Source organism: Gossypium hirsutum, chromosome A12 (assembly GCF_007990345.1).
Source record: "Gossypium hirsutum isolate 1008001.06 chromosome A12, Gossypium_hirsutum_v2.1, whole genome shotgun sequence".
NCBI classification, from domain to species: Eukaryota; Viridiplantae; Streptophyta; class Magnoliopsida; order Malvales; family Malvaceae; genus Gossypium; species Gossypium hirsutum.
Window position 1 is genome coordinate 99,271,436 of NC_053435.1, and position 24,840 is coordinate 99,296,275.

Here is a 24,840-nt window from a genome sequence, read left to right on the forward strand (position 1 = left end):
CCTTTTTCATGTGCGGCCAATAAAAATGTTCATGTAGAATATCTAGTGTTTTGGCGACACCGAAGTGTCCCATGAGGCCTCCACTATGTGCTTCACGAACTAATAACTCTCTCATTGAACATTGTGGAACACATAACCTGTTTAGGCGAAAAAGAAACCCATCTACAAGATAAAACTTGTTAAAGGCACCATTCCCACAATTAGAAAAAACATTTGCAAAATCAATATCATTTAAGTATAAATCTTTTATATGTTCAAACCCTAAGACTTTAGCATTTAATGTAGTTATCAAAGAATATCTACGAGATAAGGCATCAGCAACTACATTTTCTCTACTTGTTTTATACTTAATTGTATATGGAAATGTCTCTATGAATTCCACCCATCGAGCGTGTCTCTTACTTAACTTACATTGTCCCTTTAACCATTTTAGGGATTCATGATCTGTATGGATAACGAACTCATTTGGCAACAAGTAATGTTGCCAAACTTGTAGAGCTCGGACTAATGCCAACAACTCCTTATCATAAGTTGAGTAGTTTAATTGTGCCCCTGTCAGTTTTTCACTAAAATATGCAATTGGCCTTTTTTCTTGCATCAACACGGCACCAATTCCAATACCTGAAGCATCACATTCAAGTTCAAAAGTATTAGAAAAATCAGGTAATTTAAGAACCGGAGCAGAACATAACTTATCCTTTAAAGTTTGAAAAGCCTTTTCCTGAACTTCTTCCCATTTAAAACCCACAGATTTTTTAATAATCTCAGTTAATGGAGCAGCAATAGTGGAGAAATCCTTCACAAAACGTCTATAAAAACTTGCTAAACCATGGAAAGATCTCACCTCGGTAATTGATTTAGGAGTGGGCCATTCTCTAATTGCCTTTACTTTGTCCTCATCGACATGAATACCTTGAGCACTTACTATAAAACATAAAAAGATTAGTTTATCACAACAAAAAGTGCATTTATCAAGGTTGGCAAATAATTTTTCAGTTCGCAGAATATCCAAAACTAATTTAACATGAAAAACATGGTCATCTAAAGAAGTTGAGTAAATCAGAATATCATCAAAATATACTACCACAAATTTACCCAAATAAGGTCTCAAAACATGGTTCATCAAGTGCATGAAAGTACTAGGTGCATTAGTCAAACCGAAAGGCATGACTAACCATTCATATAAACCAAACTTAGTTTTAAATGCTGTTTTCCATTCATCCCCCTCTTTCATTCGAATTTGATGGTAGCCACTTTTTAAATCAATTTTTGTAAAGATACAAGCACCATAAAGTTCATCAAACATATCATCAAGCCTTGGAATAGGATGTCTATACTTAATAGTAATTTGGTTAATTGGTCGACAATCGACGCACATTCTATACGTACCATCTTTCTTTGGCATCAGAATTACCGACACTGCACAAGGACTTAAACTTTTACGAATGTGACCCTTCGCCAAAAGTTCATCTACTTGCTTTTGTAACTCCTTCGTCTCATCGGGATTGCTTCTATAAGCTGGTCGATTTGGAATTGTTGACCTAGGTATTAAGTCAATTTGATGCTCAATACCCCTCAAAGGTGGCAATCCTTTAGGTGCTTCTTCAAAAATATCTTCATATTCCTGCAAAAGAGACATAAAAACACTAGGCAAAGAGTTATGAAGGTTAGTCAAAGATAAACAGTTTTGCCTAAATCAAATAATGATGCAAGGTTATTTAGTGAGTAAGGCTCGTCGCACATCTTTTCCACTCACATAAAAATTATGAACCACTCTTTTTTTCTCACAAGAGGATGCACTCACCATTGGGTCATTATTAATTTGGCTTTTTTCACTAGAGACCTCTTTTCTCTCAGCCTTTTTTGAATTTTGTGTCTTACTTCCCATAACCTCCTTACAAAACTTCATCATGTCGATTTGATCATTGTGAATATCTTTCGGATTCAAAGGGGTGAAAGTGTACTTTTTCCCACTGAAAATAAAAGAATATCGATTTAATTTACCATGATGAATAACATCACGATCGTACTGCCATGGTCTACCAAGTAACAAGTGGGCGGCATGCATGGGAACGACATCACACCAAACATCATCAATGTAAGTCCCAAGTTTAAAAGTGATCAAGCACTGTTTTACCACACGGACCTCTGAACTTTCGTTAAGCCATTGAAGATGGTATGGTGTAGGGTGTTTGCTACATGGCAAAGCAAGAGAATCCACAAGGTAGCTGCTCACAACGTTAGCACAACTTCCACTATCAATGATAAATGAGCAAAGTGTACCTTTAATCAAACACCTCGAATGGACTATATTACTCCGTTGAAGATCATGATCATCCTTCAATTGGATGTTGGGTGTGCGCCTCACAACTAAACATCGGGGATGAGTTAGTGGTTCCACCAACTCTTCTTCACCATAAAATTTACCGCAATCGTTGACATCATCAATTAATTCGGGCATATCTAGGTCTGTTTTATCAGAATCAGAAGTATAATCACCATCTTCTTTGATCAACAAAAGTCTTGTGTTGGCACAATCACGGCTATAGTGCCCACGCCCTTTGCACTTAAAACATTCAATTTCACGAGCTCGTTGTTTTTTTGGTGAAGTAGTAGAAGTGAACTACTTAGAAGATGAAGAAGAAGGTTTTGTAGGAGCCCCACTTTTCCCCTCAAAAAATTTAGTATCATCGTGTTTTGGCAGCAACTTATTAGTAGCAAAAGGAAATTTCGAATTCTTGAAAGTAGAATTAGAACTCGTACCTCTATAATATTGTGAAGTACTAAATGAACGAGATTGACGTTGTTGAAACTGTCGCTCAATCTCAATTGCCTTACGTACCGTATCTTCAAGACCAATATAGGTTTGAAGATCAAGAACATTGGCTATCGAAACATTCAAACCATCTACAAACCGCACCATGGTAGTCTCCTCATCTTCTTGGATATTTGCTCTATGCATAAGCATCTCCATCTCTTTAAAGTACTCATCAACAGATCGATTACCTTGAACAAGGCGTTGAAGTCTTCGTTAAATATCCTTATAATAATGAGGTGGGATAAAACATTTTCGCATGATTTGTGTCAACTGTTCCTATGAATCAACATCTCGTTCACGATTCCTTTGGTGGTTCAACACAAGTTGAGTCCACCAACTCAATGCATAATCAGAAAATGCCAATATAGCTAATGGAACTTTCTCCTCCTCCGGACACTTATAACAACAGAACATGATCTCCATTTTATCCTCCCAATCGCAATATGCATCTGGATCATACTTTCCTGGAATGGTGGAATGTTGAACTTTGGTTTAGCGACAGAATGATGGCCTTGATTAGAAATACCCAAAGTTTCATCAATGTGACGATATTCGTGTCTACCAGGATTAGAACGAATACGAAGTTGTTCATTATCCCTATCATGATCACTATCACGAGCACGAGATCGTCGATTCGAAGAAGTCTCCAAACGAGCAACAACTTGAGTGAGCAATTGAATATGATTGGAAAGCTGATTAATGTTCTCTTGTAGTTCTGTTCGACACGTAGTCAAATTGGCCTCAAATGTATCACATACCTCGTTCAATTGTTGATGTTGCAATTTTACCATCCCCACAATATTCTCCAATGTAACATCTTGTTCTTTGTCATCAGATGGTATCTCATCATGGTTTTTACGGGCACGAGTGTCACAAGTCATAGTGAAAGCCTGGAAAAGCACAACACTTCAAAAGAAAAAATTAAGCAAACCTCACCTATATGCACTCAAAAAAAAAATTCTCAAAGAGGTAAGAATTAATCTTGTGAGTCTTTTAAAAGTGTCTATATCAATCAATCAAGATGTTTTAGAATCAAACTATCAAAGCAAACCTAATAGCACTATGAGTCCAAAATTTGCTTAGACATCAAAGAATTTTGTTGCACGGATGAAGGAATATGCAACGTGCTTTAACCTACTAACACAAGAAATAAGAAAGTGTTAGAATGCGTAAGGAACAAATAAAAAGGAAAACAAATGAATACTTAAAGCTAAGAGTCAATGAAAATTGTTGAAACCCGAAAACCCGAAAAACTGCGAAGCAACTTGACAAACTTCGTTCAAGGTGTTCCCGATTTCCAAAAATCACAAAATTTAAACTGAAGCCTCCTCAAATAATATAGATTTGATCTGGAAAGTTTCGGCACAAAATTCAACCCACAAAATTTTTATTTATTTATTTTTTCGTATTTTATTTTTTGTACTTTTTTATCACTTTTTTTGTGGGAAATATTTTTTTATACTTTAAAATAGTTCCAAGAAATAGTATGCAAAATTTTAGATCATTTGAAAATCGTTTACCCACTCAAAAATATTTTTTTTGAAAACTGTAGGGGTAAAATTTGTTTTGAAGCTGTTTTCGAGAAATCAATTTAAAAAAGAACACCTAAAACGCCCAAATCTGATACCAAATGATAAAGGTTGAGAAGGATGAACACGAAAGCGGATCGTAAAGTTTGTCAAAGTCGCGGATTTGACTTAGGGCTCTAGACGTTCGGAAAGAAACTTGGATTTTTCTTGACACAACCTGAAACGAAATTAAATCCAAGTTAGATAAAATAATTAAAACAAATAATAAATCAAGGATTCAGGAAGTGAATAAAGAAGATAAATGGAAAGATAGAACGTGGCGTGTAGAAGTCCTAAGAAGCCTTGGAAACACGAAGAATCCACAACCCCCTTCAAGCGGCTATAATGTCCCCTCCAAGATAAAAACCTTGGCAAGAAAAAGTTTGAAGATGATCCCCACAATCTAAAAAGATTGTTAAAACTTTTCTAAAAGAAACTCAAGAGAAATTCTTGAAAAGAAAAAACTCAAAGAGAATTTATTAACTCAAAAGAGAAATAGAATAATAATCAATTGTCTCCCTGTGTACAATGCAAAGGCCTATATATAGGCTAGATAAATAAATCTAAATAAAATTCCTAGGTATACTAGAACTCTAATTTAATCTAAACAAGAAGTAGTTTTAAACTAAACTTTCTTGTTAATATAAAATTCCTAAATAACTTAAAATACTTAATAATTATCAAAAATTTGGAATAAAATAATAATAAAATAATAAGAGCTAATAAACAAAATATTGTGCTTATATATAATAAAAATTAAGCCTAAAACTTAAACCCAATATGAAATGTCTAAGCTTGTAAGATCAATTGGGGTTCTTGAAGTGAAATGCTTAAGCTTGTTAGCATTTTCCACATGGGCTTGTCGTCATAGATTGAGAGTTTAGGCCCACAAACATAATTAGTCTCTTCTAATTCATCATTACTCCAGAATTTATTGTCTTGAAACTTCAACTCTTCTTCTTGAATTTTTTTTGTGATAAAGTCTTGAACCACTAAGTTGAGTTTTGACTTTATTTGTTTGGATTTGGATCTCGTAATTGGGCCTTGAGGAAAACTAAACTCATCTCTATTATGGCCTTTGAATTGGGCTGAGTTACTCGTATCATCCTGAGTATAAAACATGAAATTAAAGGATTAGGAGTATCAAATTCACTAAAACCAAGGAAAAATCATTCATAAATATGCCAAGCATGGAGTAAAAATATGTATATATTACGATTTATCAGAGACCGTGTTTTGCTAACAATAAAAAAAACCAAAGAACAATATAAGAAAATTAAAGGAATTGAAACCTAACAAACTAAATTGCACCTGGAACACAAACGAGAAAGAAATTGCAAAAATCCAAAGATTTAGCAAGCAGATGGTTATGTGGCTAAAATTTTTATTCCTATTTATAAACAAGATGAAACTCTTCGATTGTTATGAATCATCCTAGGTAAATTATCACGTGCACCCGTACACATCACTACTTATACACAAAAAAGTTCCTCCAATTAATACACAACATGTTTATCTAAATATTAAAGACAATAACGATTTCATTGGGAATCTAACCAACACCAACACGTCGTAACACATTTCATATATTGCAAACTTCATCATTAAACTCAAATGAACATGCATATAAAAATTATTCCTCACGCTATAAATTTAGCCAGTTTAAAAGTTTCAATTATTCAAAATTCAAATTACAAATTTAAAATATATATATATTCACACTTAATTTGAGAGCATGTTTACAATGTACAACACTTCATTATAAACTTCAAGACACTTACATCACAGATACCCATGTTACGAATTCCTCACCAGGCTCGCAAAGGTCACTTTATGACCCACACTTGTCTTGGGGGCCAGGACCTTACAACTTACTAATGGTTAGTCTACAAATCTCAACCTGATGAACTATGCGCCTTCTCACTTATGGTTAGCTTATGAACCTCATTCTAACGAACTATGCATCTCTATTAACGCTAAAGCTATATGAGGACCACATGAAACTCAATATAATTAATTGTTAGTCACTCTAACATGCCCCATCATAGAATATCATATCATTGTCACTATCAAATGTATCAAAATCAGACTTCCACGTCAACAATTTTAAGACATATAGCCAAATTTATCATCCACAAAAAGTAATGCAAATAGCTCATAGACTTGCTTCAACCTACCAAATCTCCTCTCCAAAGAAAATTAAGACATCCTTCCAACCTTTGTTCCTTCCTTCTTCACCAAACCTTCTTCTCTTTATTCACCTCACCAGTTAACACTTCCGTAAATTAAATATCAAATCTTCCTAATCTCTCTGATATTACTAATCAATGACGTAAGAACTTCCATGAATGAATACCCTTCAGAACCACAATTTACGAAGATGTATAATTGCATATAAGTAAAAACACCTTCAGGTTAAAATAATAATGGGAGGTTGAATAATATGGCATTGCCTTCCCAAACACCATATCTATCTGTGTCACGTGTGATCATCAACCACTATCATAATAAAGTAAATGGCAAGGAGTGCAGATAATATGGCGTCACTCCATCATGGTCGGACAATTTGGACAAGACTTTCGACTTCTTCAATCTATAATTCTTCGTGGTCCACCTCCAATATCTCGTCTTTCATTTTCTTCTTTTAAGTGTTTCAGTTTTTTCTTTTCCCCTTTAAGTCTATGTTTTAAAGTGGAAGTGAAGGCTTAAAAATATAGGAGGGACGACGGATGAAACTGCAAGTTTCAATCAAATTGGATTGAGAGTTGGTCAGGTTATTAATTTGGAGAAAGACATTATTAATCCGTAAATCAATAGAGATTAATGGACCGAACTAAAAAAAATTAATGAAACTGTTTTTTTATATTTTTATATTTATTAATTTTTAATAATAGTAGTAATGGAATAATTGATATTTATAATGGAACCCCAAAAAAAAACCTTTCTATTTTTAATGCCACTCCAAACATAGATGTGAACCTCAAACTCATAACAAACCGAAGACATTGATTTCCTTGATGGTTTTCTCCTTAATTGCTCATTTCATTGCGATCCGAAGCCGCCACCAACATTAACAAATAATTTATTGGTTTTGGTTAGTATATTTGGGTTTTGCTGAAAATGGAGCCATTAGGAGAAGATGACCTAAGTCAATTAAAGGAAATTTTCGCAAGGTTCGACATGGATTCCGATGGCAGCCTAACGATTCTAGAGCTTGCGGCACTGCTAAGATCGATTGGGATCAAGCCATCAGGTGATCAAATCCATGTTTTGTTAGCCAACATGGATGCCAACGGCAATGGTTCGGTTGAATTTGATGAACTAGCCAGTATATTGCCTGAACTTCCTGGAGAAATATTGAATAACCAAGAGCGATTAACGGAGGTGTTTCAATTGTTTGATCGTGACGGCAATGGATACATCACCGCAGCGGAGCTCGCTGGTTGCATGGCCAAAATGGGATATCCATTGACCTATTCAGAGCTAACTGAGATTATTAAAGAGGCTGATTCCGATGGGGATGGTGTCATTAGCTTCACTGAATTTTCTTCTATAATGGGAAAATCAGCCCTGGAATTTCTAGGTATTAGTCTGTCATCATGACCCTAGATTTGAGCTTTTCTACTCTTTTTTCTTCTGGGGATTGTTGTAGGAACCTGATCCCTCGGTTAAATGTTTGATAATATTTCCAAGAACAATGTTCCAGGCAAATTGCTTCGTTTGAAGGGCCACATGAAACCACTTCTTGTTACCCCTTATCTCCATTCCGTCAAGGTCTATGTCATCTTTTCTTGTCTGGCTGAGTTTGATGAAGATGACTATATACATATTGATAGTTGTAAATATTAGATCAAGGAATGAAATATCCATGTTTTTCACACCCTTTTGCTTCCATGCTTTCAGGTTGACAAAAATCAAGAAAATAAGGGTGGATTTGGAAGGGGGTGGGGGTATGGTGTGCTTAGCTTATTTTTTGTTACACATTACAATATTTAATCTCACTATCACTATTATTTTTATATTAACTATCGATAAACACATCATCTATCCAAACCCACTATAAATCAAATTCCATTTTAGTTTAAGTCATCTTTAAATATATTCAAATTGGTTCTTTTGTTGGATCAAAAGTGAAAAAAAAAGTAATTATTCAAAGCCAACTATTTTGGCTAATGAATCTATTTTCTTTTTAATCCTCGGACAATTGAAGAGATTTTAGGAGAAGGAATTGTATGGAATTGTATGGAATTGTGATTCCACATCATTTTCATCCCTTTTCAATAGGAAGATGATAAATTATATTTTTCGTCCTAATTTTTAGTTTTTATCTTCTTACAAAATTCAAATTCAATTAAAAATACTAAAAATTAGTTTATCGAAAAAGGATAAGGATAACATAAAATGACAGTTTCATCCAATCATTTCTCGAGTTTTTAATATACATATAAAAAAAATATAAGTAAATTTTTTATTTAATATATTAGTTTATCGTCATCTAGATAAATTTGATCACTATTTTTTTTATTAAAGTGAAGCTATCATTATTTTTCTTTGAATAATTTATTTATTAGATAAATACTCAAATTATTTACTTTATTAGTTTTTTTAAAAATATTAAATAGGCTTTTAGGTGATATTCGTAATTCATTCAGAAATAAAGAGTTGCTGTCTTTCTTGACCTAAACAATGGGCATTTGCTTTGTCCCAACCTGAGCTTGCCCACAATGCAATCAATAAGTCACCTTTTTTTCTGTTGTCTATGTCCAATGCCCTCGACATGCTTGGACTTAACACAACTTCCACAAGCCCCAAGATCAAGCATAGTTGCTACCCATAAGACAACAAGAACAAGATATCCAAGCAGGTCAAACAAAATAGCTGATTTCTCCCCATTCTATTGGGAAGATGAATTTAACTCGACGATGATTTCTTTTTCTCAAAGGGGGAATTTGACTTGGACTTTTTATTCAATTATTTAGTTTTTCTTTTTTCTTTTAACTCTTTGAAGCCTACAAATAAATTAGAATGTGAGCTTTGTAATTTATTCAATTCATACAAAAAGAAAGAAAGAAAGAGAAGAGATGTTTAGTTTTCTCTTTTAACTATAAAAATTTAATCTTTTGTATTTGTGTCCAGGCTTATGTTATTTGGGTAATTGTTGGATTGAAGTTGAACAGGGTTTGCAACTGTTGATTTCTTGGTCTCTTCAATGGATGCTCTTCCAATTCTTGGTGGATTTTGAGCACTTCATTCTCTCTACACACTCCTCCATTAACCTACATTTATAAAAAAAAAAAAGAATTAAAATCATGAAAATTGAATCATTTCATTGTGATTCGTGTTTGATTTATCGTAATGACAAAAATAATAAATATTACTAAAGAAACATATTACCAGAAAGAACTCAAAACCAATAAAATAATAATAAAAAAGAATAACGTAAGGCGGGGCAGGCAGAGCATCTGACATGAAATGTCTGGAATCATAACTGATTAGTGCAAGTCCGAATAGAAGCCAGGCAGGGATTTTTTTTTTTTTTTTGAAGGGGAGTATGAAGCTGTAGTGATTCAGGTAATATTTGCAGCAGCCTGCTACATTCCCTAATCTGCATTTGTTTCAAACCTACTATATATATAATAATTATATAATATTTAATGGCATATGGGAATGGGAATGGGAATGGGAATGGGATGGGAGTGTGAGATAATAATGTAACATGATAGAGTCAGAAATTGAAGAAAAGAGATAGGTAAAGTGGACATAAATAGAATAAAAGTAAAAGGATGGGTGTAGTGTGGCTTGGGCTGCCAATGCGGATGCGGATGGCACATACATACCCTTCGCTGCTTTAGGATTCAAGTCAAAAAAGAGTCGATGAGTCAAGCAAAATCTTCTCTCTCTTACCCCACAAAGAAAGTGAAGTAACGCACAGATTGTCCCCTCTTCTTTATTTTTTGTTTTGAACAATTTCTCTTCTTTTCTAGTTTTCCATACCAACCAATAGATTTGTATTATATTGAACTCATCAAACTAAATATATTTGATATTAAAATTTATCATCTCTTTTGCTGGTGGGGCAGTCTATGTTTGTTTTGTCAGGACTCAGGATTCTCTTGCACTAAGGTAATGGGGGGAGTCCCCGCATATATGGTCAGTAAAAGATAAAGAATCTCTATATCACTCTCTCTTCTTTTTCACTCCATTTTTAACGAGAGCAACCTCAGACTTGCCGGCCTTCCCATTTATTTTCTTTCTCCCTTCCACAACTATCCATTCATGGCGAAAGCCTCTCAAGACAACTCCAAAATACACTTCCACTGGACCAAAAAAGTTGGAACCGAAGAGGACGATGTCGAACAACCTTCAACTTTCAAGCAGCCAACTTCAAACCCCAGTGATCAACAAGACAAGAAGCATGAAAACATCAAAGTTAAAACCCATGTGGGTGTTCCAACCCCCAGGAAGAAGCTTCAAGCAGTTGCAATCGCAAGGCTTCGAGCTGTTCTAACTGCTTTTGGGAAGAACCGTTCCAACCCGCCCTTTGGAGGTCTTCTTGGACCTCGAGTTGTCGGCACCCTTTTTGGTTCCAGGCGTGGCCATGTTCACTTTGCTTTTCAGAAAGAACCCAATTCCCCACCAGCTTTCCTCGTTGAACTCGCCACACCCATTAGTGTCCTGGTTCGAGAAATGGCGTCTGGGTTGGTACGCATTGCTTTGGAGTGTGATAAAGAAGACAATGAAGAGAAAAAGGCTGCGAGATTACTGGAAGAGCCAGTGTGGAGAACTTACTGCAATGGAAAGAAATGTGGGTTTGCAACAAGGAGGGACTGTGGGCCTAAAGAATGGAAGATCCTTAAAGCTGTTGAACCAATCTCCATGGGAGCTGGGGTTTTACCACTGACTGAACCAGAAGCTGGCGATGGTGAGCTAATGTATATGAGGGCTAAGTTCGAGAGGATTATTGGGTCAAGAGATTCTGAAGCTTTCTATATGATGAATCCTGACAGCAATGGAGCTCCTGAACTTAGCATCTATTTGCTTAGAGTGTGAAAGTCGTCGCCAATGGAAGCTCTGAATTAAACCAACTTCATTTTCAATGTATTTTTCCTTTTTTTTTTTTGGAGCTTTAAGATGGGGTATACCAGATTGATATTTTATCTTTCTTTTTTACTGTACTCTACGGCCATGGAAATGGAGGTCTCTAGTTTCTTTGTATTCTTTTTAGTTTAGATGGAGGGGTAATACATTATAAATATTTATGTATAGTTTTCTTCTTCAATGCTTTACCAAAGTAAGACATTGAAGATTGAGCTTAGTGCAATCAATCATTATCTTTGCTTTATCCTTTTCTTTTTTTAATTTCAATGTTAAAACTTAAAATCGGCCTACTCATCAAACCATTTTCTTTCAACATTGTATATCCTTGAGGGCGAACATGGTCGGACCCAATCGCCTTCTCTAATTTTTTTTGGTTAATATACTAAAAAAACCTTAAACTATATATTACACTTATTTAAACAAATCCTGAAATAGTTAATTAAGTTCCTTTCATATGATTTTTACCTATAAAAAGTGATTAATTTTAATATTAAAATAAAAATATTTTGAATTTAAGGGCTTTTTTAGCTAAAGTTATTTTTATTTTAATATTAAAATTAAAAGCTTTTGTGGGTAAAAGTATAAGTTAAGGACTTATTCAACTATAAAAATAATATACGAGCTTGTTTAAACCACATATAATAGTTTAACGGCTTTTTTAGAATATTAGTCTTTTTTTTCTTCAAACAATTTACTTACATGTTATTTGATATAGATGAGAAAAAATAAATGCCAGAAAAATAAAAATTTTGAAATTTTAAATACTTAATTTAAATTATAAAATTCATTTGATATATTACTTAAAATAAAATAAGAAATAAATATAAATTTTAAACTATGCAAAGTTGTATTCTATATTTTTTTTCCTTAATTTTTAAATATTTCACTAGACAAAGTAAAATTTTAAACCTAAAGCATTTATAGGATAATATAATGATAAAATAAAATAAAATAATTAATTGAAAATATTCTCTGTTAATTCATAAGTAGCTGTTGTTTACTAATCATTTTTCACATACTTTATAGAATAAATATTAGATAATTGAAAATATTAATTTCCTATTGGTTTAATTTTTTTAACGATTTATCAAAGAGTCGAGATCAACTTAATAGTTTTTACTATCTAAAAATATCTTATATTAATACTTTCATATTATTAGAATTTAATTTAAATAGAATAATATATACTTATTATTAATTAAATTTGGAACCGAATCAACTGAAATTTAACCAACTTTATCAAAACCCTTAGACAAGTATTAGGATTTTAATGTTATTTGATAAACTAAAAAATTAAATATTGAAAAATTAAGTATTTTAGTTCAAAATTTTATAAGTGCTGAATTTATATTATAAAATTGTTTGTTATGTTAATAAAAATTAAGAATGGAATATAATTATGTTGTTTAATAATGAATTTTAAGTTTTGTAAATTACTCATTTCATAATTTTAATCTTATTAATATAATATTTTATATTATTTTAGATAAAAATTAAATATAAAAATTTGAATATTTCATTTTTTCACAAAAATAATTTTTTTAATATATTTTTATAAAAAAAAATCAACTTAATCTTTTCAACATCAAGTGATAAGTAATTATATACCTACTTATTTTATTGTAACATTTTTTTTAAATTTTGAACTAAATAAAAATTTATTATGATTATTAAACACATATAAAAATTAAATATTCAAAAAAAAATTAATGAAGTAAATTTTTTAATAATTTATCAAACATACCCTTCATTAATTTAAATTAGAGCTATAGTTTTTTTTTTTAAATTCCCCTTTCATTCCTACTATTTTCTTCCTCGGCCAAATATATCTTTAACTCCAAAGAGCTCGTCTGCTAGTGAACTTGCAATTTCTTAATGTGATTTATCTAGTCAATAAATAATATATTTAAATATGATTAACATGACACATATATATATATATATTAATGTTTTAGGATTTTGATATTCAATAACTTTTTAGTTTTTTTTTTCTTAAACGGTTAATATTTTAAATATATATGATATGCATATACAAGTTATCATATTTTGTTGACATATTTGGAGGCATAAAAAATTTGCGGTTATTTTATAACTTCAAATGTTATTTCATTTCTTGTCTATTTTCAATTTGACATAACAAAAGCATTAGGCTATCTGTTTTGAAAATATTTTGAAGGTTTAGAGTCCAAAACATGAAGACTAATTGAGATGAAATCGAAGACTTGTAGATTGATTTCTTATGGTTTAAAATTGGTTATTTGCGGAACAAGTAAAACCGCTTTCTATAATTGAAGGCATTGGATCATATCAAGACTCTTATGGAAGTATCATATTATGTTGATTTTTAGCTTTATTTTATAGAAAATTGATTAGATTATAACTCTTACGTAAGCAAAACTTAAGTTTTGTCTAAGTTAATGTGATGATTGAGAATAAATGAGATATTAAGAGCTTGATAAAGCACAAATTCGTTCAAGTCAATAACATGTATGTGTGCATTGTTTTTGTAAGTAATCAAAAGAGTCTCAAGAGTTATAAAACTAAGCTTTCGAAGGGGGAGGTTAATGGGAGAGTGATCTAGTTTTTGTACAATGATGAGATTGTTAAATTGATGAGAGTTAGATTAGTATTAGGACTTAAATCGTTGGTTGTACTACGAGAATGATAGTAAATTATTATTTTGGGAAAAACCTCGCAGACATAGGCTAAGGTCGAATTACGTAAATAATCTCGATATTCATCTTTATATTTTTGCACTTGTAATTTTTTGTAATTGAAAAAGTAGCCAAAATTTCAAGTTCTATTTAACACACGATTTTTGTTTTGCAAAACAAGTACCCCTCGCTTCTACATATTTATTCACAAAAATTATTACTTCAAAAGGAAAAAAAAAGTTTTAAATACTTAAATTCCCTATAACTTATTTGAGTGAAACTTACCTTTTAACTTCAGCTTTTAAGAGAATGTGGTATAACTTTTTTAGTTTAAAATTTACTGCATGTTCTTTTCAACTGTTTTCAAACTTTTAATATTTTTAGAAAAGAAAAGAAAAAGTAATAATCAAAGAAAATATTTTTTTTAAATCTCATAATTTGAATACTTGTGCCATATTTATATAAGTTTTGATACATTAATAATTTTATATTAACTTTTAAGATATTCATTTGTTATTTCATAGTATATTTTTATTATTTTTATTATTGTGTTGTGCTGAGTCATAATCATATTCATGATGCTTTTTCCAGGAATTTATCATAATTTACAATGGGTAAAATTAAAGATTATAATAAATATTTAATAAAAATTAATATAAAAATTCAAGTAAACAGTTTTCTTTTCATGAGTTTATAAAATATTGGTTCAGCTGCAATAATAAGTGATTGGTGAAAATGAAAAAAAAAACACTAAAAAATTGATTAAGCATTTCAGATTCTTTTTACATTTGTGAGGCCTAGTTTAAAGGGTCAATCCCTTATTCTTCAACATGTACAAGTAATAATTTAAGTCTTACAACTCGTCATATAGCAACCTCACATTCATACTAAATTCAAATCACTCTTCATTAAATCTTCCCTTAAAATCTTAGCAGTAAAACTAAGTGACTCACTTGAATTAAATTTTATTTACAAAAATGCACTCTCAACTAGATTCTTTTCTGAACAAACTTCCAGTGGTAACTTCTAACAAAACCAACCTATCGACTAGGTTAAGTGATCCTAAAATAAATGATCCTATCATGTGTATGTTTTTTTTTTGATTTTATATAAAATATATAAAAAAAGCAACACTCATAGTAATGGTTGTTAGTTTATGAAAATAATGAGTTTTTGATAAATTTTCAATTAAGTTGAGATCTTACTGATAGGATATACCAACTCAATTAGACACTTAAAGTGCATTTGGAAAGCCTTCTAGTAGTTGGATTATACTATTCAATTCTTAAGAGGGAGGGTGAAAATTGATGTAATTACATAGGTAATTACAAATAATTACACTCAAATCCAATTATCATATTACTTTCTTAATATGCTTGTATATGATATAAGTTTAAAAAATATTTTATACAATAATAATGGTATTTTAATTTTAGGATATATATATTTTATTTTTAAGATAAAATTATTTGCTATTTTGTTAATGTCATTTAAATAATATGAAAACTTTATTGATGAGAACTAATTTCCTATATATTTTAATTTACTAAATAATTAACTAAATTACATAATATCTATTATAAATTATTTATACTAAAATTAATTAATTAAATTATACATAGTTTAATATTAATCAATTATACCTAGTCAATGACCATTTGATTATAATAAGGAGTATTTGTTTAATGTAAGATGGAGAATAACCCAACAAATATGGAATGCTAGAGTAATTAGATAAATTGGATAAGATATTTTTTAAATTGTATTAGTAATTGTATTGTCGAATACATTCTTAGTCTAATGTATTATATACCGTATGCAATCTGATTTTAAGATTTGTTATTTGTTATGGTTTTTTTCCTAAGTATTATTGATAATTTCATAATAATATATTTTTAAGAATTTGAATTTAGGTTAAAATATGCTATAAGTTCATGTACTCTTTACAATTTAGACTTAGTCCTTGTACTTTTATTTCCATGAATTTAGTTAATTTATTTTTTAGATTTCAAAATTTAGATCCAGTTGTTAACACAGTTAAAACTTTTTTTGTTAAATTTGTTGATGTGACATTTTAAAATAAAAAGTTACTTACTTGGTAACCATGTAACTAAATTTCTAAAAATTATAATGAACTTGAATTTAACAAATTAATTTTAATAATGGTAACAATTGAAATTTGAATTTGAAAAGTAGAAAGACTAAATTTTTAAAAATTAAAGTATAGAGACTAAATCTCAAATTTATAAAAAGTACAAGGACTTATGACATATTTCAACCTATGTAATTATGTAATTATAATTTATATTACTAACATGACTCTTTATTAGTCAAAAGCGTTTAAAGAAATAAAAATCCTTGTAATTACAAAATAGTGTACTTACTATACTAATAATTTTATTTTCATCCAATTATTATATGATGTCCAAATAATATAAATTAAATGCTTTAACTCCTTCACAGAAATTAACATCATGAGTTAGCTTGGCAGAAAAATAGGACATCCATTAATTTTGTTAAAAGAAGAACACAAAGGTGGTGATGTAAGCTTCTAATAGACCAAATGATGAGTACACATCTTTATTGTGATGGGTGTATGCAAATGATTGGTTATTGATATCGAAATATTTTTAATTTTAAAAATATATATTTTAGAAATAAAATAGATTATAATAAGTTTGCTTTTCTTAGCCATTCCTTTCCCTGTTTAGATTAGGATTGTTTGGCAATTTGATCCAATATTATTTTTATTTAAAATAATAATAAAAATGAATTTCAGATCCAATATATGAAAATGGTAAGGAGTTTTGACCAATGATTGCTTTTGGTGCACAAATTTGTGCCGATTGATCCCTAGAAATTTATTAAGCCCTAATCATAGAAGTCATCAACAGCAAATAAATAAATCCCAATTCCTGACAAAAGAAATCCCTTTTCATTTGTTGACTGCTTTTCACTTTTGATTTCCTGCCGGCTCTTACATTATGTTCCTCTTTTCAACTTCACATTTTTTATTTTGATTTTAAAAAATAACCTAAATTAAATTACAAAAGGATTCTATCTATCCGCTGAATCTTTCCCCATACCCATGAATCAACTCAAACTTATACTTGTTGAAAAGCAAACCCAACTCTTCTATCTTTAACAACTTTATTCATTTATACTATTAGTTACTTGTAGATTTTAAATAAAAGGGGATTTAATGTGCAAGTATACTCTTTTTAAAACAATCGTTATGCTTATATATATATATAAAAGAAAGCAAGCACAGAAATCGAGGTGTGATGATATTTATTTTTTTGTTTGCTTGTAGTTGATGATCTACTAATCATTCTTGAAAAGATTCAAAAGATGCTTGCTGCTTTACTAGTCATTAGGCCGCTCTTCTTTGCTTTGCTTTCCGCCATTATTACATCTGTATCTATTCTCTCTACCTTTCAACTTCCTTTTTTTTTTTTTACTTGTATTCCTCGCGAATCTGCTTTTCTTCCTAAGTTGGTTTGATCTGAAATTTTATTGGACAGATGTTTCTTCTTTTGTTTCAATTTGAAGTGAGTATGGGTCATGTAAAAAATGGGAATACCTCATACTAATTGTAGTGAAGAAAACAAGCGACTCATGATCCAAGCCAGACAAAACCATTTCACTAAGGAGTCGTGTATGCAATGAGAAAAGCAGATACTTTCTGTCATTTTCTTGGGAAATTTGTAGAAAGATACCAAATATGCAGATAATATGTCCATATTGATGGGGACAACACGACAATAATGTCCCAACACCATGTCCTAGCTTGCCTTCTGTTTCTTGCAAAAGCAAAATGAGTGGTGGGAATGGCTCATCATACATAAATTATTTAGTACAAATAAAAATGGTTTTACCCCCCAAATAAAGGAAAACACTTTGGCATGCAATAAGAAGAAGAATAAGGTGTCGCCGTTTCCCGACCCGACATAATCCCATTCATTTTATCTCTCATATTTCTTCACCTTATCAAATAACTCGGTGGAGTGAAATAGCTCCCGAGTCCACTCGGTCATTATTGGGTATTGGGCAAAAAGTTGTAATGAATTGAAGTTACATCCATGGTTCTGTTTGTCATTATGATTTCTTGCTTTTTCAGGACACTATCATGTCATTATGATAATATGTTTTGGACACTAAACTATGTCTCAACGTTACATTAAATGTACTTATCCCTCATACCATCATCTAACCTCGATTTCGATATTGATTAATCAATGTGAATTCATTTTATTTTTGCTTTCAAATCTTTCTCACTTTATTTTTTTAATTACTTTTACTTTGTAAATTTAGTGCAAATTCATATATATATAATGAATAATCAACAAGCGTTAAGTGAAATAGTCATGTAGGGCACCCTAGTTTATATACCCAAAATCCTTCCCTTTCTTTACCAGCGCGATATTAATGCAACTTGTCCATTTTTTTAGAGTGTTTAGCATGTCATTCTCTCCAATCTAATCTAATAACGCCCTTATCACAGACTCTTTCGTTATGACTAGTCCACCCTGCCTACCTCACTCATCATGACACTTGACATGAAATCGAGAAATCAATGATTGCTCTGATACCAATTGTCACAGGCTTGAACTTTAATCAAATGAATTGTGCAACCTAGGCAGAGAATTCACTTCAATTTGCCTTAATCAACATGAGCCCTTAAAGTTGAAAATCTTAAAGAATTCACTAAGGTATTAAAAGCTTTAAGAGTAAAATAATCTCAATCTAATTACTGAATGTTGAATAATACAAATGAGGTTGGGGAATATCTTTATTTATAATTGAGCTCCTCTTACATCAACGACTCAAATTCAAGTCTATCAATAAGATAGTCTTATAGAATTTAAACTCTTATCCGTAGAAACAAATTACACTAATAAAATACAAGTTATTGGAGTGCTTAATGGATCACCATGTTTTAAGTAAATTGTATTCTAAAACTTTCCAAATATTGGACTCGTCTTGATAGGTCAAAGTAAAAACCAAACCACCCATAAAAACTTGGGTCAATAGTGTGCACCTTAGTCATGCCATTGTGCTTTCAAATGGAGTACTCAAGTTCGAATCTTGAAAGCAATATTATCGAAAGGATCAACCATGAATTTTAAAAATATAGTATTCTCTTATAACTTGAAGGTTTGGCCAATTACTTTATATAATCAATCTTTTAAAAAGTCTTATTTAAAAGTTTTAAAGTAAACTCATTAAAGGGTTAAGTTTGGACAAATTTTTTAAAAACTTTTTCCTTGCTCAATCTAATTTAAATAATTAAATAATTAAATAATTAAAATATATTTCAACTAAATTTAATTATAAAAATATATAAATATTATATTATAATAGAAATCCTATCACATGCGTGTGCATATTGAAGCCAAGGATTTAAAACACAGATGTGTGTTTAAAATAAACATACAATAAATAATGAAACGTATGGTTTGAAACTAATTAATCATAATAACACATGAAATATGTACGATATTAAAATAAAAAAATAGATTAAATTGTGAATAAAATGAAATTTAAACACATAAATGTATCATATAAACAATACTAAATGCACTGTAATTATTTATCATGATTTTGTCAATAATTATGAATTAGTGTCGAGTTGGTGAATTGACTTGTGTCACCAATTTGATTAACAACATTATTAATACTAGAATTCCTATCACACGTGTATGCGCGTGGAAACCATAAATTTAGAATACAAATGTGTGTTTAAAAATAACACAACAAGTAATGGAACATATGTTTTTTTTAAAAGTGAAAAGGCTAAAATACTCTTGAATAATATTACTTATTTTAATTACGAAAAGGCATTCTTGTAATTTCCTAACCGAATTGGTACTCGGTTGATTCGTGACACCAACTCAATCAGGATTTTAAATAATAGTGAGCATATAGATATACAATTGACAGAGGTAATCAATTATGCATAATAAAATTAAAATGTATAAAAATATTAAAATAAAATTTTAGTCTAATGGTAAATTAAAAGTTTTGCTAATGAAATTAGCGTTCAATCTTATGCATATTTTTATTATTTTTTAAAGTGAAAAGACAAATACTTTAATAATATTTTATTAATTATTTAAAAGAATTTGTATTTGGAAGTGTAACCAAAGTGGAGCTTTGACCCCAATGGTTGACTTCTCCATTAAATGTAGTTATATACAATAATTAGTTGAATTGGCCAAGCATGAAAATTAAGAAAAGCACATTGACAATTCAAGCCTGTAAGAATGTACTTAAATATCAACAAAGAATAACCTTCAAACACATATGTAAAACGACAAATAAAGTTGGTCTTGCTAAATTGAAATACACACCTTTTTATCATCAATTAGTTGTTCTTTAACTTTCTGTGGCAAATTTTTCTTAGAGTGTTGCATTCCTGTGTAGAATGTCTAATGGTCTTATGGAAATGACAACACATAGGACTAAATTTTTCTCCACTAGTAGCTTGGTGCTCAACATTAGGCAAACAAACACTACCTTCATTTACTTAGTTATTCCAAAGTTCAAGTACTTTTTTTCCATAGAGCATGAGAATGACAGTGGAAAGTCTCTCCCATCACTGCCAAGTTTGAATTTCTTAAATGATTTCTCTTTATTTGAAGCAAAGAAGTAGCCCTTTTGCCTATGAAAGTGATATGTTTGTCTCTTATTTTCCATTATAGTATTATTGGTCTTTCTTGCAACTTCTACCAAGTTACAAAAAGAGGAGTAGCAAATTTTGCAGGTAAAGTTAGAATTCATCAAAAACATACCTTGGCTGCACGCTTTAACTAATTGATCTTCTCATAAGCTTCTTGCACATTTAAAACTTTCTCTTTAAAGTGTTGAATGTAATCCATAACATCCTCTTTTGGTCTCTGATATTCTATACCTAAGTCAACAAGACTAACCTTCTCTTAAGTGGAGAAGAACTTCTCTCCAAATATTACACACATTGGTTCCAAGATTCCACAGAACCAGGGTTGAGGTTAACATATCAAGTATATGTCTTCTCTATCAAGGATTTAGAAAATTCTCTTAACTTTAAACCATCATCCAACCCAGCAACTTCTAGTGTCACGGGTCACAGATCAAATCTCATGATAATTGTGTAAAGAACATCTCCGGGAAGCTAATCGATTAAATGAGACTCATTCGACCCACTGGAGCTTACCCGAATTGTGAAACATGTAGAGAAGCCCATCTACTTGAAACATTAGTGGCCTAGTGAAACACTTATGGAAAATTAGGGCTAACTTGGTAGATATGAAAAGTAATTGTCGAAACCATTTTTATTTTGAAAAATGGGGATTGACTTTAAAACGAGGTATGGAGTCGCTATCAATTCTTTTTGTTTAGGTGTGATCGGGTCACCTAATAAAATATTTTATTTTATTAAAATATCGATTTTGGCCTACGAAATTTGAGAAAATGGGTTCGGGAGTCAATTACATACGAGGAAGGATTAGCACCCTCGTTATGCCCAGAATTGGTACCTAATTAATTAATTATTATCTTAATGTCGAAAATTTGAAAAGATTTTAGCATACAATCCTTTTATTTTAAAAGAACACTTGAGTAAATTAAAATGTATGCTAAGACCCTCCTATCTCGAAAAAAATAAAATGTCACACCCAGTGAGTTAGGATACAACATTTCAAACCCTCGAAATTAAGCTTATCTTTTAATTTTCAAAATTCATGCATTTAAATTTAAGAAGGATATTCGGTTATTTGGGTCAAATGAAAAATCGAAACCCAGTAAGTTAGGGCACGATCTCTCAAAATTTCAAATACAGAATATTGTATTTATTTTTAGAAACCCCTATCTCAAGATACAAAGAGTCAAATCCAGTGAGTTAGGACACAACTTCCCGAATTCCTGAGAATAAGTTTTTATTTTAAACTTGCCTGTTTTGACAGAAAAGGATACTCGGTTACTTTAGATTCATTGAGGAGAATCGGTACCTAGTAAGTTATGGCACACCCCAATTTATTGCTTCTTCTCCACCAATAACGCCTATCCCTTCAACTCGTTCTAAAAAAATAGGATTTCGCATAATAAGTTTTTGATATTCAACAATTCCTGTTAAAAAAATAATCACAGAAATCCAAACATTTATCTAGCCAGCCGTAAGGTAGATCGGCTGCCACTCCTCCGATACGAAAATAATTATGCATCATTCTCATACCGGTGGCAGCTTCGAATAGATCATATACTAATTCACTTTCTCGAAAATCCCAAATACCGAGTATTGCCTTATTTTGAAAACTTATGAATAAAACGTAGCAATGTTTTTTTTAGTAAAAATGATGATTTGGGAATAAGAACATTACGCTAATAAATTACAAAATACAGACAATTCATGAGAATTACAGGATAAACCAATTTCAAAACTATTATAGACAACCAAAAGAAAGAATAATAGAACATAATTAATAGCACAGAATAATAGAACATAATTAATAGCACAAATAATACAATGTCAATGCTAAGGTCAATATGAAAATAATAATAATATTAATAAAGGAGATAAAATAGCAAAATTCAATTTTGAAGAGATGAACAGATCAATAAATATAATAAAGCAAATAATGACAGATCTGAATATATATACCAAAAAAAATAAAACTAAGAAATCAAATAAAACTTTATAAAGAAGAGATCAAATATAAACAAAGTAAAAATATATAAAATAAACGATATATAAAAATAATAATAAACAAACTTGTGGCAAAATTTGAAATGGATAATATATGTAATAGTATGAAAAAAATAGTGATAATAACAATAAATTAAAAAATAATAATAGTACATTAAAAAATAATAGTAAATAAAATAATAAAAATAATAAAAATAAAAATAATAGTAATAATATTAAACTTAATTAATGTGAAAAATAGCTAAAATAACTAAAAGAAGACTAAATTGGACTTAGAACTGAAGTTCTAGGGCCAATTTTAAATTAATAAAAGAAAACGGCCAATCTAGGGACCCAATTGGAATGCGCGTCGTAGAAGAGGGACTCACTGGGCAAATATACCCTATTTCCAAATGGTGTCGTCTCAATACTCGCTTTTAAAAGACCCAAGGATCAAATTAAAACTAAGGTAAAATTTTGGGGCCAAATTAGAAATAGAGAAAATTTAAATTGCAAAGCTCTGAAAAAGCGGAAGGACTAAAGTGATAAATAGCCCATTACCAAAAACACGCAAATCCTTCCCGGGCCGGGTCACGCGCACAGGTCGTGTGCCTAAACTGCGCTGTTTTGGCACCTGGGCTTGTGGCGCAAAACGGTGCCGTTTTGACCTTCTATAAAAGCTGAAAAAAATTTTAAGATTTCATTCTTCTTTTTAGTTTTTTTTAAAAAAAGGAAAAAAACCGTATTTTCTCTGAAGGGTTCCAGAATCCAGCCAGGGGACCGATGAGCCTCTGCCGCACTCACCGTCGCGGAAGGTAAAATTTTCCCTTTTTTAATTTTCTGTTTTCTTTCCTTTTTTTAAAAAAAGAAATAAAATAATAATAATAGAACAAAACAGGAAAAAAATAAAAAAAAACCAAAAGAAAAAAAAACACCTTTAAAAAGTTTCTCTGCTTTGTTTGCTTTCAATTTCGTGTATCAAAAAAAAAACCCTAGCAATGAGTTTTTATGAGGCTTTTATAGCCTTTTTTACAACATGTTTGCAGATTCATGGGCGTGCACATCTCTGACGTGGCGTGCTAGAGCGACGCATGTTGAGGGGAGGAGGCGTCTGGCGAAAGTAGTGCGGCTCTCGGGGTGGCTTACTGCGCAAGGGCAAAGGCTAGGGTTTTTTTTCTGAAATGTTTTTAGGTTTTGGGCCAAAATTTGGGTTAGGGTTAGATGGATTTGAGCCATTTGTTTGGGCCTGGTTTTTATAAAAGGCACATTGGACCTTTAATTATATTTTGGTTTAAATGTGTTTTATTTTGTAATCTGGTCTCGGGCTAAAATTGGGCCCAACAGCTGCCCTTTTTTGTTTATTGTCGTGTAATAAGGATGGAACAAAGACATTGAATGGGTCAATTTTGCCCGGTTTTGCCAAAGTTTGACTTCGTAATGCTCTTTTTCTTCAGGTAACCTCACTTTAACCCATTGCATCTTCAGGGGTATAGGAACTCGTTTCAATCTGCTCCACTACTGCTTAGGGAGATAAAATCCGTAATTTTCTACCTGTTACTCTACTGCTTAGGGGGTTAAGGCTCACTGTCTTTGATCTACTCCACTACTGTTTAAAGAGATAAAATCTGTAATTTTTAGCCTATTTTCCTACTGCTTAGGGGGTTAAGGCTCACAGTCTTCAATCTGCTCCGCTACTGCTTAGGGAGACAAGATTTGTAATTTCTAGCCTGTTACCCTACTGCTTAGAGGGTTAAGGTTCACTGTCTTCGATCTACTCCACTGCTGTTTAGGGAGATAAGATCTGTAATTTTCAGCCTGTTACCCTACTGCTTAGGGAGATAAGATCTTTAATTTTCAGCCTGTTACCCTACTGCTTAGGGGGTATAGGAACTCGTTTCAATCTGCTCCACTACTGCTTAGGGAGATAAGATCTATAATTTTCAGCTTGTTACCCTACTGCTTAGATGGTTAAGGCTCACTGTCTTCGATCTGCTCCGCTACTACTTAAGGAGATAAGATCTGTAATTTTCAGCCTGTTAC

General features: G+C 31.2%; 2 protein-coding genes across 2 annotated transcripts; both read left to right on the top strand.

Annotated features, from left to right (window-relative positions):
* The first annotated feature begins 7,372 nt into the window (after positions 1–7,372).
* LOC107952538 (probable calcium-binding protein CML15) lies at positions 7,373–8,398 on the top strand. Its single transcript, XM_016887773.2, has one exon. It carries the CDS (start codon positions 7,507–7,509, stop codon positions 7,987–7,989), a length of 483 nt encoding a protein of 160 aa, XP_016743262.1. The 5' UTR covers positions 7,373–7,506; the 3' UTR covers positions 7,990–8,398.
* A 2,112-nt stretch (positions 8,399–10,510) lies between these two features.
* On the top strand, positions 10,511–11,728 carry LOC107951194 (protein MIZU-KUSSEI 1). The gene has a single exon (XM_016886139.2). The coding sequence runs from the start codon at positions 10,663–10,665 to the stop codon at positions 11,434–11,436; it is 774 nt and encodes a 257-aa protein (XP_016741628.1). The 5' UTR covers positions 10,511–10,662; the 3' UTR covers positions 11,437–11,728.
* The last annotated feature ends 13,112 nt before the right edge of the window (positions 11,729–24,840 follow it).